Source organism: Hydra viridissima, unplaced genomic scaffold, assembly GCF_058129835.1.
Source record: "Hydra viridissima isolate aposymbiotic clone 2 unplaced genomic scaffold, HvirCarnegie_v1 scaffold_6, whole genome shotgun sequence".
NCBI classification, from domain to species: Eukaryota; Metazoa; Cnidaria; class Hydrozoa; order Anthoathecata; family Hydridae; genus Hydra; species Hydra viridissima.
Genome location: NW_028324305.1, coordinates 4663270 through 4681147, shown reverse-complemented (window position 1 = coordinate 4681147; position 17878 = coordinate 4663270). Strand labels below are relative to the sequence as shown.

Here is a 17878-nt window from a genome sequence, read left to right as displayed (position 1 = left end):
TGACACTTCACAATAATTTACAATACCATAAAACTGTTATTCCAAAGTTCAATTAATAACAATATCAGAACATTTAGCTGCTTACTCAGATCTGTAGATATTCAAATACTCTTCAATGACAATCATTTAAAAGTAGGTTTCGTACTTGGAGAAAAGAACGGTTCAAAATTTTTTTTCTTTATCTTCAATCAAAAACTTGTCAATATGTCAATTTATAATTATTTTGTTCTATCTTCCATTTTCAATGTTGAAGCAAAATGAGTTGTTCATTTTAGTAAGTAATAATTTTTAGATACACTTAAATATTTTATGTTTTTTTTCTAAATTATCTAATTAAATTATTCAGAAATAAAATTATTTAAAGGATTAGTTATTAAGTAATTTGTTTGTAGTAATCATTACTTACTAAAATTAACAACTCATTTTCTCCCAACAATTCAAATAGGAGATAGAAGAAAATAATTCTAACCTGCCGAATATTCAGCAAAAAAATAATTTTTTTGCCTGATATAATCCTACTTTTGACAATCGAAGCCAAACCTAAGGAGGTAGATTTTCTCCTAGTGAAAGTCCAATTTAAAAAACTTATGACGGAAATTGGAACATCTCTGAGCGCAATCTGAACTAAAAAGTTTAAAAGAACAAAGATATGTCAAGCATGAGCTGATACTGGTTGTATTAGAGATAATTATTGAAATTAATTGATAAAGATTATCCAGTTATGAATTTCATTGATCAGTTGCTGAAAGACATTCAGCAGTTCATCGGTAATTCCTGATATACTAATAAGCTTTTGTTTAAAAGTTTATAACCAAACTACAGATGTGCATTAGTTTGATAAATAGTTATATTTATTATCAATGTTCAAAGTCTCTTGAAAATCAGACTAAAAAAGCATAACTTCCTTATTTTAAAATCTTTTTTTACTGTATTATTATTATTATTACTATTATTATTTTCATTATTATTATTATTATCATTATTATTACTATTATATTATTACTATTATTATTATTATTTTTACTATTATTATTACTACTATTATCATTATTATTATTATTACTATTATTATTACTACTACTATTATTATTATTACTATTATGATTGTTATTATTATACTTATTATTTTTATTATTATTATTATTATTATTATTATTATTGTTATTATTATTATTGTTATTATTATTATTTTTATTATTATCATTATTATTATTGCTATTATTATTGTTATTATTGTTATTATTGTTAACATTATTAAGGAAAAACCAATATGCGTTTAAACAATTGTTTGATCATAATAACAATCGCTATACATAGTCAGTGTTTACAAAAAAGGAAGTAATAATAAAAGTTATAATAACACAAAACATTGATAATTATTAAAAATTGTCCTAAGCTTTCTTACATCAATTTCGTATTTTACTTTGTCACCACTATTAGCAACTCTCGCCTTTCAGTTTTTTACCGATTTATGCAATACTTTCAATAGTTTTGATTATAAGGATATGATGGAGGGGGTATGAATTTCATTGTTCCAGGGTTTTCTAAAACATTGGGGTATTGACATAAATTGTTACGTTGGCTATCATGTTGTATTTCAGCTGGAAACGGCTGAAATCCAATTTGTGCTGAATTGAATGAGGGGCCCAGGAGGGGCTGATTAGGAGAAAAATTTTCTTCAGCCAAACTAATATTTGAAGATTGATATGAAGATGAGGAAATTTCTTTGTTAATTAAATGCTCTATTCGTTGCGTGCCAAACCTCATTAGCCATCTGTATGGCCATGATAGGGCCAAGAGATGAGTAAGTTGGAAGCAAACTTTGTTCATCCAAAACGGACGATTACCAGCAACCCCCATTACACGCTCTTTAAAACCATTTATATTGATTTCGGTGGAGGATTCTATATGGGTGTCTCTAATTCGATTTCTAGCAATTAAACTCAATTCGAAGTTTGAAAAATCGTCATATGTTTGTTGATCCGCAAAGGTGAATTTCTTTGTTAATTTAACACGCATAACTTTAGTTTGAGTATTTGGTACTTGACTGCGATCAGAGACATCTCGCCAAGACTTAATACAAAACTGTTTCGTTTCGGTAAATGTAGTGACTTTTGCTTGGTAGGTTTCAACTCTGGATTGTTTGTTACCTCGAGAACCAGTATACGTGATACGAGTCCTAGTCTCAAAATGATAGCATTCAATAGTTACAAAAATTTGAGGTTCTTTGTCGTAGATCAAATCTAAGTAGTGAAAAATTTCATCGCCGTTATAAGTACTATCAAGATATTCCTTCTCACTACAAAACTGGGCCTCTATTAAAATGAACAAGTAAAAAAATGGTGCTGCAACATAAACGATCGTATCTGCATATGAAAATGTAACCGGTCCATATTTCTGAAGATTAAAAATAGCTACAGCTGTTCTAAAGCAAACGAGTAGCCACATATCTAAAAAAAAGTTTGCATAAAAAGAGAAGAAACTTTTAAACACAAAATTCAATTATTCTTTAACTGAACTAAACTTAAAAGTTATATATTTAATTTCATGTTGAAAAATATTTTAAATATGTTGAAGTTATGAAGGTAGAGTTTGATTGCCATTTGATTTAATTGTGTTTAATTGTAATAAGTTGTGTATAAATGAGCATTGGTGTTTGATTTTTCGGTTTTTAAGGAGTAGTAACCAGCATTGTACATCAGCCATTTGAAAAAAAATCAAATTTAAATTAATTTGTATATTTAGACATTCAATGTTTTATAAGAATTCAGAAAAAAATTTTGATACCTTACATACCTTACGCTATTTTGATTTCATCATTATTTTGAAGCTACTTCAAGACTTTGCGCAGAATTTTTTTTTCTTTGCGCAGAATTTCTATTCGATTAATTTCGCTTTACTTACTTTTATAAAAATTTTTGAATAACATTTTTATGTATGAAGAAAAACTTGTCCTACCAAAAAATTAGCTCCTTAAAACGCATAAAGAGTTTTATTTTAAAAAAATTCAGAATACTCGTATTTGTAAACATCCGAATCTCGACACATCCGAAACCTCGGACTTGGATTTTAGATTCGTCCTAAATGGACTTGTGTAAGCCTAAAAATCTAAAATTGAAGAGACGGAATCCATGTGCACCGAATTCCGTGCCTGAATCTTAGTCTATAAGCCCTGAATTTAAAAAGAATCTGGTTTTTTTTTCTACATTTTGGATTCGGGATTTATTTACTTTTTGGATTCGGGTTTCTTCGCCGTTTTTTGTGATGCTAGTTTTTTACCTTTTCTTTTTTTAAATTAAAATACAGCCTGATAAATGCCGACATTTCTATGATAAAAATCAAGAAGATAAACAAGAAAACCCAAATTAAACAGTTAGCAAAAGGTGTTTTTATTACTAATTATTAAATGATAATTAGTAAAGTATATTGATTAAGATTTACTAACGAAAAAATGGCATTAAATCAAATTACAGTAAAATAACGGAGCGAATTAAATATGAACCTTATATTTAGGTTCGGGTTTTCAAACCGAATTTCCAAAACCAAACCCGAACAAGAAGCCAAACCTGAACTCTTACCTAAACCCAAATACGAATCCGCATTACAGATGCGAATATATTTATAATATATTCGTATATATTTTTAACATATTTGTATATACTGATAATATATAATGTTATATATTTATTGCATATTATTAATCAAACTTACTAATATACCAGCATAATGATAGTATCCTCGGAAAAAGTCGCTTATTCAACTCTTTGGACCTTTGCTTTACGCGACAGTAAATCGCTACACCAGTAATTTGAAAAATGACAACGAAAAAAATTACTGGAATTGGTATAAAATAATATTCATCAAAATCGTTTGTTGAAGGAAAATCTGGAAACATAGTAAATGGAGGAAAATCAGCGAATGTTTTTGATACCGCTGTTAATGTTGCTATTGTTGTTGCTAGGATTTTGCAGCTGTTGTAACTTGTCCAAGCATACTCTCCTGAAACCGTTTTTGTACACATAACATCATAAAAATTATCATTAGATAAACAGATATTGCCCATTAATGAGCCTGGTTCTGTATTTGCTACTTCTATAACACTTTTACATGTCATACTTTTTTTACTACAATCGTCACCAGTGTAATAAAAGAAGCATGTGCAAGTGCTTCTGTTAAGTTGATTTAAACTGCATACACCGTTCTTAGTACATCGATCATCGCTGCATGATTTGTTTAAACCCCGACATTGAAATGTTACACCAGTTAGCTTCACCCACTTTTTACCCTCAAACATTTCCCAGACGTTAGTTATAAATTCTGGTTTTAATGCGTGGTCGTAAACGACCCAGTAAACTGACATTGACGTTATATTCGGCCCCATCATCCAATAAGAATTAAAGTAGTAAAGATACCAAGTCGTAACATTGATTTTAGAATGCTTGTAAACTTGCCGGTTGTGAGAATATAAGTTATCTACCGGTGTAAAATAATCTTTCAGCGGATCGTTTATGAAAGGAATGTCATAATTGAAGATCAAATCACGAAACAGGCAGTCAGTGGAGTTAGAGCACGTGATCGTTAAGTTTTCTTTTAAGTATACGTTTTTTTTAATACGATACTGAAACCAATTAGTCACTACTCCTCCAAAAACATTATTCTTTTGATCCGCCATTTTAACCCAGCTTTTTGGATCGTTCATTTTTGTAATGTCCGCTTCAGCTCCTAACCCCAAAGAGACATTTTCTCTTGAAAACGATTTAATGAAGTAAAAAGCATTTACACTTTTATTGTACTGAAAATAGATGCTACCTCTTTCATTGACATAGAGAGGAAAGTTATCCACCACTTTGTTTGTTTTTATATATATGCCATTGATAACTTCTTTGTAAAGAAATTCATCAGAGTTTTGTGGTTGATTAAAAAGTATTCTACCACACAAAGTAGTAAAAATGTCATCACATACAAAACAATCAGCTAAAAATAATAGCGCAATGAAACTTAACTTGGTGTTGATCATTTTACAATTTTTTTGTCAGCTGATATATTGTTTGATATATTGATATATTGACGTTATTCAAGAACCACAAATCACTTTCTTGCACAAACTTAATCCTTTCGTACAGTTTTGTACTTTGAACTGGACGCTCAAAAACTGTCCATATCTGTATATATTTGGACATATATTTAGGTGTGATAGCGGTTGAATCAATGGGAAATATTTCCAATGAATCAAGTAACATAAAAAGATTCAATTCGGATTAGCTTCAATTATATTAAACGAAGTTTCATTTTGAAAGATTAATTAGCTCACAAAACCATTTAAATATACAGCACGACTTTTAGCTTTTTGAGTAATGAAACCAGCTTTAAGCGCTGACACCGTTAGTTAAAGTTTTTAACAGAATGTCAAAACTAAAATGTTCTGTTTGTAAAAGGAATTTCATTGTTCAAGATAGGTAACTAAGAGGCATGGGGCATACTCAAAGTTCTAGTATGTTGATACTGGTGTCAAATGAGGATGACTTGCAAAAAATTAGGGTAACTGGAGCTAAACCAACCCCGCCCCGACTCCTAACTGCCCTCTTCCTAGAACTACGTCTCCTTTAATCGTAAAATTTTTTTTTGTTCTATCATAAACTAGATCAAAATTCATCGACAGCTTTCAAATATTATCAAACAATCTCTTTTCATTTAAGATTTAAAATCATGTAAAGCTTAAAATTACCTCCTGAAATAACTTTAATGGTCTTAACTTTTAAACGAAAAGAGAATTTTTGATGTAATTTAATATAAAACAAGTAAAAAATTGAAAAGGCTGTTTAGGAACCATACTCTAAAGAAGGGCAATTAGGGGTCGAGAAGGGTTTGCTAAAATTATTTTTTACAGTAAAAAAAAAATTCTTGTCTTTATGGTTAGATTATAATTGATATTTTACAATTCAAAATCATACTAAACAGTTGCTCATAGGAGGTTTAATATTAAGAAGCTACTTTAAAAGTGCTGGTAGTTGTAAGCAACAACAGCGTTTTTTAGCGCCTCTGTATAGTTTCGGCTGTGCTCTAAAACTTTTCTCATTTGCAAAAACTGATTGAAATCCTTATGAATGGATTCGAGAGCTTTTTCGGGCCAGTAGCCTTAGCCTATAGAACACAAGAAGTACAAAAGAAATGCAAGTTTATTTAATAAATATTCGTCATAATTTATTCAAATTTTACGATTCAACTGTTGAAATAGAGCATTTATTTACTAAGATTATAAATTATTTTTTATCAAATTTAAAAGTTATTTATTAAACCAAAGACTCCACCTTTCATGTCGATGAATTCGATAATATGTTGCTCAACTATGTGTATCTTCAAAGGAATTGTAGCCCTTAGATTTCTATAGCTCGTAGTACCTTAATGTATTTGGAAGCGGAAACTCCAAGACTAGACTCCTGAAAAAACAGTTCAAAGCTGTCTATGTTTTTAAGCAATTTATTGCAAGTATCGCCTTCCCAACAATGTTGCCCTTGGTGGGACACTCTGCAGATGTTTATCTTAGACAGATATTGGTTAACAAACTTTAAACCATACTCCTTGTTTTCAAATAAATTTTTTTCAATCTCTTTTAAAATTTTGTCTACAACACCTAGCAGTATATGTAGACCAGGAATATTAACAAGTTCTAGTATTTTTTTTGTTTTTCTTGCCAGTTAATAAAAGGAGATTAACAACATTTGTGAACTTTTTTTGCTTTTTTTAAATTTGCATTGATCGTACAATCTACACAAAGGTTCTAGAGTATAATGATCAGCTTTTTGAAAGTCAGGAGATAACGTCATGCAATACGGACAAGAGTGCTGTGATGTAATTTGTTTTCCAACCATTTGAAGCAAAACCTTTAGATGTTCAGATTCTGTGCGTTCTAAGGATGAAATGTTCAATTTATCCAAAGTTAATCGCAATTTATGGTAATTTTCGTTCAATGAAGGCAAAATGGCTAATATAAAAGCACGCATATCTGTTACACTTGCTCAAATTCTCTGGAATTTTATTTTTTTTTAACTCTGGTTGTAGGGTTATTGACAGTCCCTGCTCTCCATCTACACCTAATTGATATCAACATTATTTTTTCCTTGATTCTGTGATAAAGTACGATTGCTACAAGCTCTTTAATGCAATTGCAATATACAATAGCAGTATCTTTTTCTACCAACTATACATCTATAAAAAATCAAAACGAATGACACAAATTGCAGTCTAACTATCAAAAAATATTTTTTTTGGTAATAGTTTACTTACCTCTTCGCTTTCATTTAATTCTAATAGCAATTGGAGTTTATCAAAATTGAATAATTTTCCAATTATTTCGTTGTTCTCAATCAGTTTAACTTTGAAACCAGATTCCACGCTTTTCCGTCCTGCCTCACTTCTCAGAAATTGTGCAACTTCAATCATGTTACGATTACTTAGAAATCATAACAAAGTTATTACAAAAATTGGCTTTAAACTCATAAGAAATTTATTTTTAAAAGTATTTTCAAGCAACAAAAACTTACCTGAAATGTAGTTTTAATTGAAGTTTGTTCAATTTATCTAAAGAAAAGAAAGATTTCTTTACCTCAGTCTTTCCGAAAGAGACAATGAGTTGCTTCGGACCAAAAGTTTTCAAAGCTAAGGTGTTCCCTGAGCCATTTGTGCTGAAATCTTTGATAGAACTGGACAGAACTTTTCCTTTCTATGTTGGGGATGTTGATTTCACAATGGCAGTCAAATTCTTTTGTCTTTCTAATTTCGTTCAGGGATGTGGAATTCCTTGTCCCACCTGGGCATATCAATCTTGACAAATTAGTCTTTCTGCAGGTTTATTTGAAACATCTTCAGGAGATTGATAACAGGTTTTCCCGACACACATTCAACCATAGGGGCAAATATTTTTGATTTGCGCCCATTTTCACAGTAAAACATTCACATTTTCTCTCTCTAATAACTCTGGTATTCAGGTCTAAATTTTATAGCATATGTATAGCAACTATAATAACTAAAATAACTTAATTTTAACTAAGGTAAAATAAACATCAATATATTTATAATTACCTTCATGACACGGCCGCATAGTGAAGTAAGGATCAGAGCCTGCAAGCTTTTTTCTTCATTTCGAGCAAAGCATGGTAGGAAGGTCAGGATTATCCGCTGACTAATCTTTCCAGACTATAGTTTTGATAAGGTTTGAGTAGTCATTTCTCTTTTTTTTTAGATTTAAATAAGTTGTTTCAGCATTATTTATTGATCTTAATTACTTGCCTTTCTGAAGCAGCAAATGCAAAACTTTTTATCAAAATCACTATGTTCTTTTGCATGTTTAGGCATTTTAAATGAATGCTTCAAATAAAAACTTCTAACATGGGGTGATAATATTGGCATGATATATCGGTCATATATCAAATCAAATGTCAATATAATGGCTACAAACATCCTTTTAGTTCGTATATCAACGCGTGTGAGGAGTTATTATGCAACTGTTAACAATAAACAGCTGCAAGCTTTTATTAATTTTTAACAATTAAAGGTTGCTTTGCTTTGTTTTTCTTTCAATAAAAATGTAAATAGAAAGTAATGAAAACTACACATCTGTCTGTAAATTTCAATGTTAAACAAACGTTTTTAAAAACTTTAAAATAAGTTGATAAATATATCACAAACATTTCTGAAAATCTAAATAGAGGGGCATGGGCATGATTTTGTGGTGTTCGAAACGATCCCCCGAATCCCCCCTGGGGTTTGGTTCCAAAACACGCTTTTCAATTTTTTGCTTGTTTTATATTAAACTAGATCAAAGTTCATCGACAGATTTCAAATTATATCAAAAAAATTTTTTTGTTGTAATTTGAAAAGTTAAGACCATTTAAATTTATTTCAGGGGGTAATTTTATGCTTTGCATGATTATAAATCTTAAACGAAAAGAGATTTTTTGATGATATTTGAAAGCTGTAGACGAATTTCGATCTAGTTTATGATAGAACAAAAAAAATTTTTTACGATTAAAGGAGACGTAGTTCTAGGAAGGGGGCAGTTAGGAGTCGGGGCGGGGTTGGTTTAGCTCCAATTACCCTGATTTTTTGCTAGTCATTCTCATTCGACACCAGTATCAACATACTAGAAATTTGAGTATGCCCCATGCCTCTTAGTTACGTATTTTGAACAACAAAATTCCTATGCGCTACTCTAAAATATGTGATTTCTTCTCATGCCCCACTAAAAAAAGTTGTCGTTTATATTTTTTGAATGAGGAAATATTTTCTAAAGAAAATCAAAAAAAATATTTCTGGGGATGTGTTGCAAAGTCTTAGAGCATGTTCCTATGCACCTTGTTTAAGACAACTGTTTACATACAATGGCCATTGTTGAGGCTACTAATGCTCCTGGGGGATATATAGCTAGTTTTATAATTGGATTATTAAATTTTTATTGAACACCGAAGACGTGATAAGGCTAATCCTACCATTTATGTGCGGTATTTTAATAAATCGATCGAGATCTGTTTTGACTTATATAAATGCATGGACATTTAAGAGATGGACGTGCAACGATATTGTTTTTTTTTGCTAACCTTGCACGTTGCGTATTGTTACAAATCTTTTGTTTTAAACTATAAAAACTAAATTATAGCAAAGTCTGTCGGATTCGATGAATGTTTTTGGTCTCGTCTAACCAGTCACATCAACTTCCTTTAAAGTAATGAAAGGTGACGGCAATAGAACCAAGTTTTAAACTTAATTTTATATAGCTAGACATTCTTAATACTTTAAGAAAAAACGCTGATGATAATATAGAAATTGAGATCATTTACTTAACTACTTTAGTACATGTATAACTAGAGATATAATAAATAATACAAAATGTTAACTAGTTTTGTAGCTACCTACAGCACAATGGTTTCATGTCTACTCGATATACTATTTTGCTGTAGACTTCCAGTTTATGAATATTATAGAATTTTCTATTTTTATTAAGGATGAATAACTTATACATAAAATGAATGTAATTGCAATAAAGAAAAAAAAAGTTTGTCACAGTTTTAAAAAATTTAGCAAAGGCATTTTATGGAAAACCGCAAGAATAACTAAGTATTTAATATTAACATAACATGATTTACCAGGCATATATAAACTAATTTTCATTTGACAAAAACAAATGGATTGTTATGTCTTTTTTAATGATAAACGAAATAATATATGAAATAGAAAAGACGAAAACATGAAACATCCTAGCAAGCACACAACGTTGAAACAACGTTGAAATAACGTGGATCAACGTCGATCAACGTTATTTCAACGTTGAATTTTTAAAATTTAATTTTTAATAATCAAAGTTTTGAGAATTATAAAGTGCTAATATGTACTGTGTAAATTTTATTGTATAAATTAAAACTATAAAGTATTAGTATAAAAGTAGTAAAAAATCAAACCCTAAAAAACTATTTAATAGATCTGTTTTATCTTTATCTATATATATATTTGCTTCATATCAATACTTATAATATTACTTGGAGTATACGTGGTAGTATAACATTGTATATCAAATACATAAAATAATTTTTTTACAAATTGACTGAAACAATACTTTAATTTCAATATTTTTATATGACCAGTGCAGAATTTGTTGCTTAGAATATCGTATTCCCTCAAGGGAAGTTTTATTTGATAACCATTGACCATATGTCATATGGTCAATTATTTCATATGATATGACATATGACATGATATTTGCTATTTTAACATTATTTAACTCTTTCTAATTCAAAAATTGATTTTTTCCACTAATATAAATTTTCCACTAATATAAAATCTTCCAAAAAACTCATTTGTTTTTCATTTCGGACGGCTTAAGTGCACTTCTAAACACTATAATTCTAAATCGGATCTGCGTTTTCAGTTTTCTAATGGGGTATACGATATTCTAGGCGGATACGATATTCTATTACAGCAGCCATGTTAATAAATTTTTTTGTTTACGGATGGAAATTTAGAGTTTGTTGGAAACTCGCATGGCTCGCTGATTTCTGCGGCCTCTTTGATGTAAAACAACGAGTTGCACGTCCATCTCTTAAACGCCTATGATAAATGTAAAAAAGGTTTTCTAAAAAAAGAAAAAGAAGCAATTAAATCAGCATGTGTCGTCCGAAACTCTAGAATCTCTTAGTACTCTTTTAAAGGAAATCAACTCAGATGTATAGTGTGTACTTTATACTGAATCTTCAAAAAATACATATAAGAGGGAGCGCGCAAATGTCTCTCTCTCTTTCTCTCTCTCTCCCCCCCCCCCCCTCTCTCTCTCTCACTCTCGAAAAAGTGTCTTGCATAAAATATAAAGGGATTCATTCAGAGTAAACTGAGTTAAAAAGATCAAAACTTAAGTTTAAATCAAATTTTGTTTTTAAAAAACTTACATGCATCGGATGCTAACTCAACTAGTGAAACCAATATCTAGTTAATTTCACGTTGTAAAACCGAACTCTAAGTATTTTTATAGTAAATGCTCAGAGTTTGGTTTTAAAATGTGAATTTATAGGTGATGTTTTTAAAAATTCTTGCAACAAAGTTAAACAAAAGAAGTTTCAAAATAGTTTCTAAAAGAACTTCAACAAACATAAAGTCGATGATAAGAAATTATAATCTAGGCGGTATAAGGCTATAAATGTAAGTAAACACTGTAAGTAAAGAATTTAAATCGAACTTAGCGATGTTTGAACAAAATTCTGAATATCATTTCTAATTAAAACATTTAGCTACAGAAACTGATTAATATTTAATGAACTATGGTAATATTTAAATTATGAGTATATGTTTTTATGAACAATTTGCTCTTTTGAGATTGAACATTGTAAATCAAGACACAAAAAGGTCCTGTTCATGTGAACCCAACTTTCACATAATGAAGTTTCAGTGGTCGAAAGAGGAAGTAGCTATCCTCATTTAACAACTCAAACCTCATTACGAGAAAATTGGATTCACAACTATGGATGCATTCAAAAAATGGTACGTTAAATACAACGGACTAAGTGAAGCAGCTATCCGTTTACAATTAATAAACAGAGTTGTCCGTTAATTTCAACAGATGTATAAAGTAAAAGAACGAACAACGTTAAAGAACGTTGCAAGTCATTACTTGTTTGTAACAAATAGTTAAGCTAACAATATTCTTTGTATCAATGTTCATTTGTTTTGTAATGCACATCATAAACACCATTAATAAAACGAAAACAAACCACAAAGTTAAAGCTACAACTTAAATTCGCATTTCTTTAAAAAATAACATTTAGTAGGATATAATATCAATAACAGATTTTTTTTTGCATTAAGAAAGTGAACTTATCAAGAAAAAAATCTACAAAAATACATGGATATATGCAGTGTGAACTTTTTAAATGCTTATGCTGTTTAAGCAATTTAATGTAATTTAATGTAATATAATAATGCATTTACCAACAAATCATAAATTACATTGAACAAAGTAATCAAAAGTAGGGGAGAAAGGGGCTTGTTGGATACAGTTTTTAGTTTTTGAACTCTGTACATTTCTGGGTGAAAGTTTTTGAAGACATCAAACTGCAGCTCAATAGAATATGAATTTGGCAAGCATGTTCAAGTGTCAAACATTATTAAAAAAAAGGCATTGTTGGCCCAAAAAGGGCTTCCAAAGCAAAATAAAATTTGTGCCAACTTACCCCGGCCAGGGGTAAGTTGCCTATACTCAGGGTAAATTGGCACAGCATGTAAAAATAGACTAGCTTAGCAACAATAAGTATCTGTTTCAAGTGTATCTTTTTTTATGAGAACACTTGATAATTTTTGTTCGATAATCTTTATTGCCTTTTTAACTTTTGTTGCCCTTAAATCGATTGAATAAACTTTCTTTCTATAAAAATATCATCAACAGCATTTTTTGTAATAATTTTAGAACTTACAGGCCTGCCTGCTTTTCTTTTATTATTTTAATGTCTGTAGATTGAAGTGTTATATAACTTTAGTAAACTTACGACCAATTCAAAAATTTGTAAGTTGGCACATAATGCCAACCAGCCCCGCAATTATTGTGCCAACTAACCCAAAAGCTTTTTGCTCACAAAATGGCCTATACATCCCCAAAAACGCGAAATATTGAGAAGCACAAAATATGACTGGTTAGAGTGAAGAATACAATACTTCTCGGCCTAATGGCTAAGATTGAGCGAGCTTGCTAGGCCGGCGGGCTCGTATTAAACTGATGCTTTTCTTTTTTTTTTTTGTCTCTCGCTCTTTAAAGGGGAGGCAAACTCAGAGTCGACGCGCTACTGGGTCTTACCTGGAGAGGAGTAGGTAGTCCACAAGGCATACGCTGGCGGACTTTAAATACAATTTCTCTACAATACTTACATCTATTCAAGTTTATTTGTAGCTAATACTATTGCTTTTTAAAACTGAAAATCTAATATAGTTACAAAAGTTACAAAATTATTAAAAAAAAAACAAAAATCGCATGCGCTTATAGCCCTGATACTACACTGAAAGATTCCATGTGAATTTTAGAAACTTCTGATGGAAAATTCCAAAGTAAAACGAATTGTGTCAACTTACCCTTGTAGCTTACTAGCCCCGATCTCCCCTATATCTACCGTATTTTGCCTAGATTTTCAGCCACTTTGTCCAGTGGCTTCATGATTCTATTATCTTTTGAAATGTTATATGATTGGAAAACCGCACCATCTATGCTAAGTCACAACTAGAAAAGGGGAGTTCTGGTACAAAAAATTATTTTCGAAAAAAAACTCCAAAAAAAAAAAAAAATTTTTAAAAAAAATTTCAAAAAAAAAAATTTCAAAAAAAAAAATTTCAAAAAAAAAAAAAAAATTTCAAAAAAAAAATTTCAAAAAAAAAAATTTCAAAAAAAAAAAAAAAATTTCAAAAAAAAAATTTCAAAAAAAAAAATATTTTCAAAAAAAAACTTTTCAAAAAAAAAGAATTTCAAAAAAAAATTCAAAAAAAAAAAAATTCAAAAAAAATTCCGGTGACAAAATATTTTTTTTCATGAAGTGTAACGCGTAATGAAAAAACTTTTTAATTTTGTAAAGGTCTTTAAATCTTGCCCGAAAAATATCTTTTTTTATTTGTTCTTGTTCTTGTTCTTGTTCTTCTTCGAGAATTAATTTGTACATTTCAATAAAGCGCCATCCTACTCCTTTGCTCCTTAAATATTCAATTCGGTCAAGTGTTTTTAAACTTCTAATTTTTCCATCATCATTTCGTAATATTCTAGTTTTGCCATTCATTTTATTATGCCAAGAAAATTATTTAACTCAGGAAATTTTTTTTTCACAAAATTAAATTTAAAAAAGGGAGGCTTGAGAAAGGGGAGTTTGGTCCGAGAAGCAATCCAGCGCTGATAGATTCGTATCCTCTTCCGCTTTTGACGTAAAGTCCATCTCTGACTGAGCTTCCTTTGACCCAGGGTGTTAAAAACAATCCGTTTCCTCTGTGGGTTCCCATTTTCATTCCATTTCCATTTTTTTTGACGTAAACGACACCTCTTCCTGCAATTTTATCGATCACAGTGGACCCAAGCGAAGAGGCAACCCCACTCAATAAGCCATTGGCAACCATTGGAGCGGCTCGAGCTGCAAGCATTCCCAATAAAGGTAAAAGAGCACCAATAAATCCTCCTTTTACATTTGCGTTGTGTTCCACTTGAGTTTTGCTCATTTTAATGGTGACTCCAACTCCTCGATGGAGAGCGTCCACAATTTTTCGATGTTGACTTTCCGTCACAAATAAAACGTCGTTTCCGTTAAAATCGTCTTTTGAAATCCTGATGCTAACGGGTCCACCATTGATTTTTTAATTTTTTCGATCTGTCCCTGAGACACATTTAATTTGACACTAACATATTTGCTCATTTTTTAAATCCCGGAAAAAATATTCATTTCACTTCTTGAATGTGATAACGGATCGTGATGTCCTCGCCGCGAAAGTCGATTAAATTTCCATTTTGATCGACGATGCGTGTGATCATCGTGGAAATTTCGGGGACTTTGACAGGGAGGTAAACCAAATGGGTGGGTCTTTCGATGGTTTTCAAACCTGGATCAACGTCGGGATAAAAGGAGTAGATGCAATTTAATTGTGAGCCGTTGATGTATGCCGACCCGATAACGTTGTTGACGATTCTGATCGTGTTGACGCTCGAAATTCTGACAATGTCGTCGGACTCGTATTCTGAATTGGAGTCTAATTGTCTTTTTGTGAATCCCAAAAGGGAGGCGATGCTGTTTTCCACGTTCAAGTCCATCAAATAATTCAAGCCAAGTTTGATGATCGATTTTAAAGTGTTTGAATTGGATCCGATTTTGATGTTTTCTGGAGAGTAACTGATTTTATTTATGGCAACGTAGCTTGCGCTTTGAGACGATCTTTTGCAAATAATTGTTGATGTCGATGATTTCGTAGCTTCCGTCTGGAATGACGACGTTTTCCCAATTTCCTCCGTTGTTCATGCTATACCGGAAAGAATTGTTTTTGCTGGTGATGTTTGGAAAGCTGTAGTACGTCTCCAGGCCGAGAAAAGCCATCTCATAAGTTTTCCCTTTTTCAAAAACGATTTTGTCCAAAAATTCTGTCATTATTACGTTGGAATTTCCATCCACGTCGATGATTATGCCTGACATTTTTTAAAATGGGCGAAATTTTTTTTTAAATGACTTCTTTTGGAAAATAAAAATTGTCAAATCCGCTTCGGTATTTTCCATTGTATTTTTTTGACGACATATTGATAACAGCAAATCCGTGAGGTTCAGACCAGCAATACTTGCAAAATTTTTTGAATTCTTCTTTTTTCATGTTGTTCGAAACTTGGTTCGATAAATGTGGTCCACATTTTTTGAATCTTGAGGAAACAGACAAATAAAATTGGTGTTTTCTCGGATGGTTTGTCGGGGGAGCAAAAAATAATTTTGAGCGAGGTAAAAGCAATCGACGTTGGAGTGTCGTCCTCGGATGTAATATTTTTCGCATTTGTTTTGCTTGGTGAGTAGCAAATCGTCAAAGATCATTAAATTGTTTTTTGTTGAATCTAGATCTTCAGGTTCAGGCACATCGTCAGCCGTTTCCAAAAATTGACACTCCATGTCCTCTGTTTCTTGATAAATTTTTGAAAGGTCGTTGATAACGCATTCAGGAGTTAAATTCAATTTTTCCATTTCGTCTTGTACATCAAACAAATTGCCGATAATCTTTTTGTAATTTTTTCTCGAACGAACTTTTCGGTAGATTGTAATCGGGTTGGAAAAGAGATTTTCCAAAAACTTGCAAATTGTTGTAATCCAACCATCCAGGTTTTAACAGCAAATTTATAAGTGAAGTTGTTTTTCCACAACCTGACTTTCCGACGATGATTCCTCGAATGCTTCTTGGTAAAAGCTCGTGGTTGTTCCTTTTCGTTTTTCCAATATGCCATGACCAATTGGATATTTCCATTTTTTTTAATTCAAAAATATTTTTTTTTAATTAAAAAAATTTCTTTTTAAAAATAAAAATGTACTGCGTCAAATGCAAAAGGAAGACAGAAACGATACATTTGAGAAACGAAATCTCAAAAAACAACAGAAAAATGATAAAAGGGACTTGTGATGCTTGCGGAACGACAAAATGCGCGTTTGTTTCTTCGGCGGCAAAAGGGGGAGACTTGGTTGAATTGATCAAAAATTTTTTAAAAAAAATAAAGCTTCTGTGGGCAAAATCTCCTGGAGAAATGCATATTCCTGGAATGAATTTTGCCGGGCCTGGCACAAACTTGGAAAAAAGGCTCACCTCCACCGACATGTACCGGTGGATCGAGTGGACAATGCAGCATACCATCACGATTTGGCTTATAAATATTTAAACGACGTTCAAAGCAGAAATTTGGCGGATCAAATGATGCTTGAAGAAATGAACTCCATTCCAAACCCCACTCAAAAAGAAATAAACAAAAGAAAACCTATCGCGCCTATCATCAAAGCCAGAGCCAAATTCGGACTGGGTGTCTCTGCAAAAAAAAAAAATTCTTAGTTTGAAATGGACGGATCAGCTTGCAGAGGAGCTTCATAAACCGGTAATTCATCATTTTAAAAAAAGAAAAGTGTTTGTGAACGACGTCAATGAAATATGGGCGCCGATTTGGTTGACATGCAATCGTTTTCAAAATTTAACAACGGCGTAAAAAAATTGCTCACGGTGATCGACGTGTTTTCAATGTATGGATGGATCGTTCCGTTAAAAAGCAAAACGGGTCTTGAAGTAGCTGAGGCGTTGAAAAAAATCTTTGAAAAAAGAAAATGTGCAAAAATGTGGGTGGACAAAGGAAAAGAATTTTACAACAAGCACGTGAGAGCGCTCGGTGTCCAATTATATTCCACTGAAAACGAGGAAAAAAGCTGTGTCGTCGAGCGATGGAACAGAACGATGAAAGAAAAAATGTTTAAATATTTTTCGGCCAACAGCACCAATAAATACATTGACGTTTTGGACGAAATGGTAAAAAATTACAACAGCACAAAACACTCTTCAACAAAAATGACTCCAGTTGAAGCCAGCGATTAAAAGAATAAAAATAAGGTCTGGATGAACCTGAATGGAAAGGTGCAAAAAGAAAGACCAGAGCCGAAATTTTTAATGGGGGACAAAGTGAGGATAACAAAAAAGAAGTCCAATTTTGAAAAAGGGTACACACCGAGATGGACTGAGGAGGTTTTTACTATGTCAAAAATTCAGCGAACGGATCCGCCTACGTATAAAATCGCTGATGCCAACGGTGAAGAAATTCAAGGAACTTTTTACGAACAGGAAATGCAAAAGACGCATCAAGAAATATTCAGAATTGAAA

General features: G+C 31.5%; 2 protein-coding genes across 3 annotated transcripts in view; both read right to left on the bottom strand.

Annotated features, from left to right (window-relative positions):
* LOC149886733 (intraflagellar transport protein 54-like) overlaps positions 1-17878 on the bottom strand; it is a 280492-nt gene that overhangs the window by 125612 nt on the left and 137002 nt on the right. The gene's annotated exons all lie outside the window — the stretch shown is intronic.
* On the bottom strand, positions 1274-5182 carry LOC149886743 (uncharacterized). Of its 2 annotated transcripts, none has more exons than XM_090091771.1 (2): positions 3712-5182; positions 1274-2450 (listed from the first exon to the last, which is right to left on the bottom strand). In XM_090091771.1, exons 1-2 carry the CDS (start codon positions 5015-5017, stop codon positions 1483-1485), a joined length of 2274 nt encoding a protein of 757 aa, XP_089947897.1. In that variant the 5' UTR covers positions 5018-5182; the 3' UTR covers positions 1274-1482. The 2 variants fall into 2 exon arrangements, with proteins under 2 accessions (XP_089947897.1, XP_089947898.1); XM_090091772.1 differs by having other exon boundaries at positions 2332-2450; positions 3720-5180.

What these genes read in the sequence shown, in the direction of transcription:
- LOC149886743 (XM_090091771.1), bottom strand. Translation starts at nt 5,017, where the DNA reads ATGATCAACACCAAGTTAAGTTTCATTGCGCTATTATTTTTAGCTGAT. An exon ending in ATCATTATGCTGGTATATTA is followed by an intron (nt 2,451 to 3,711) that starts GTAAGTTTGATT and finishes ACTTTTTTTTAG; the next exon opens with ATATGTGGCTACTCGTTTGC.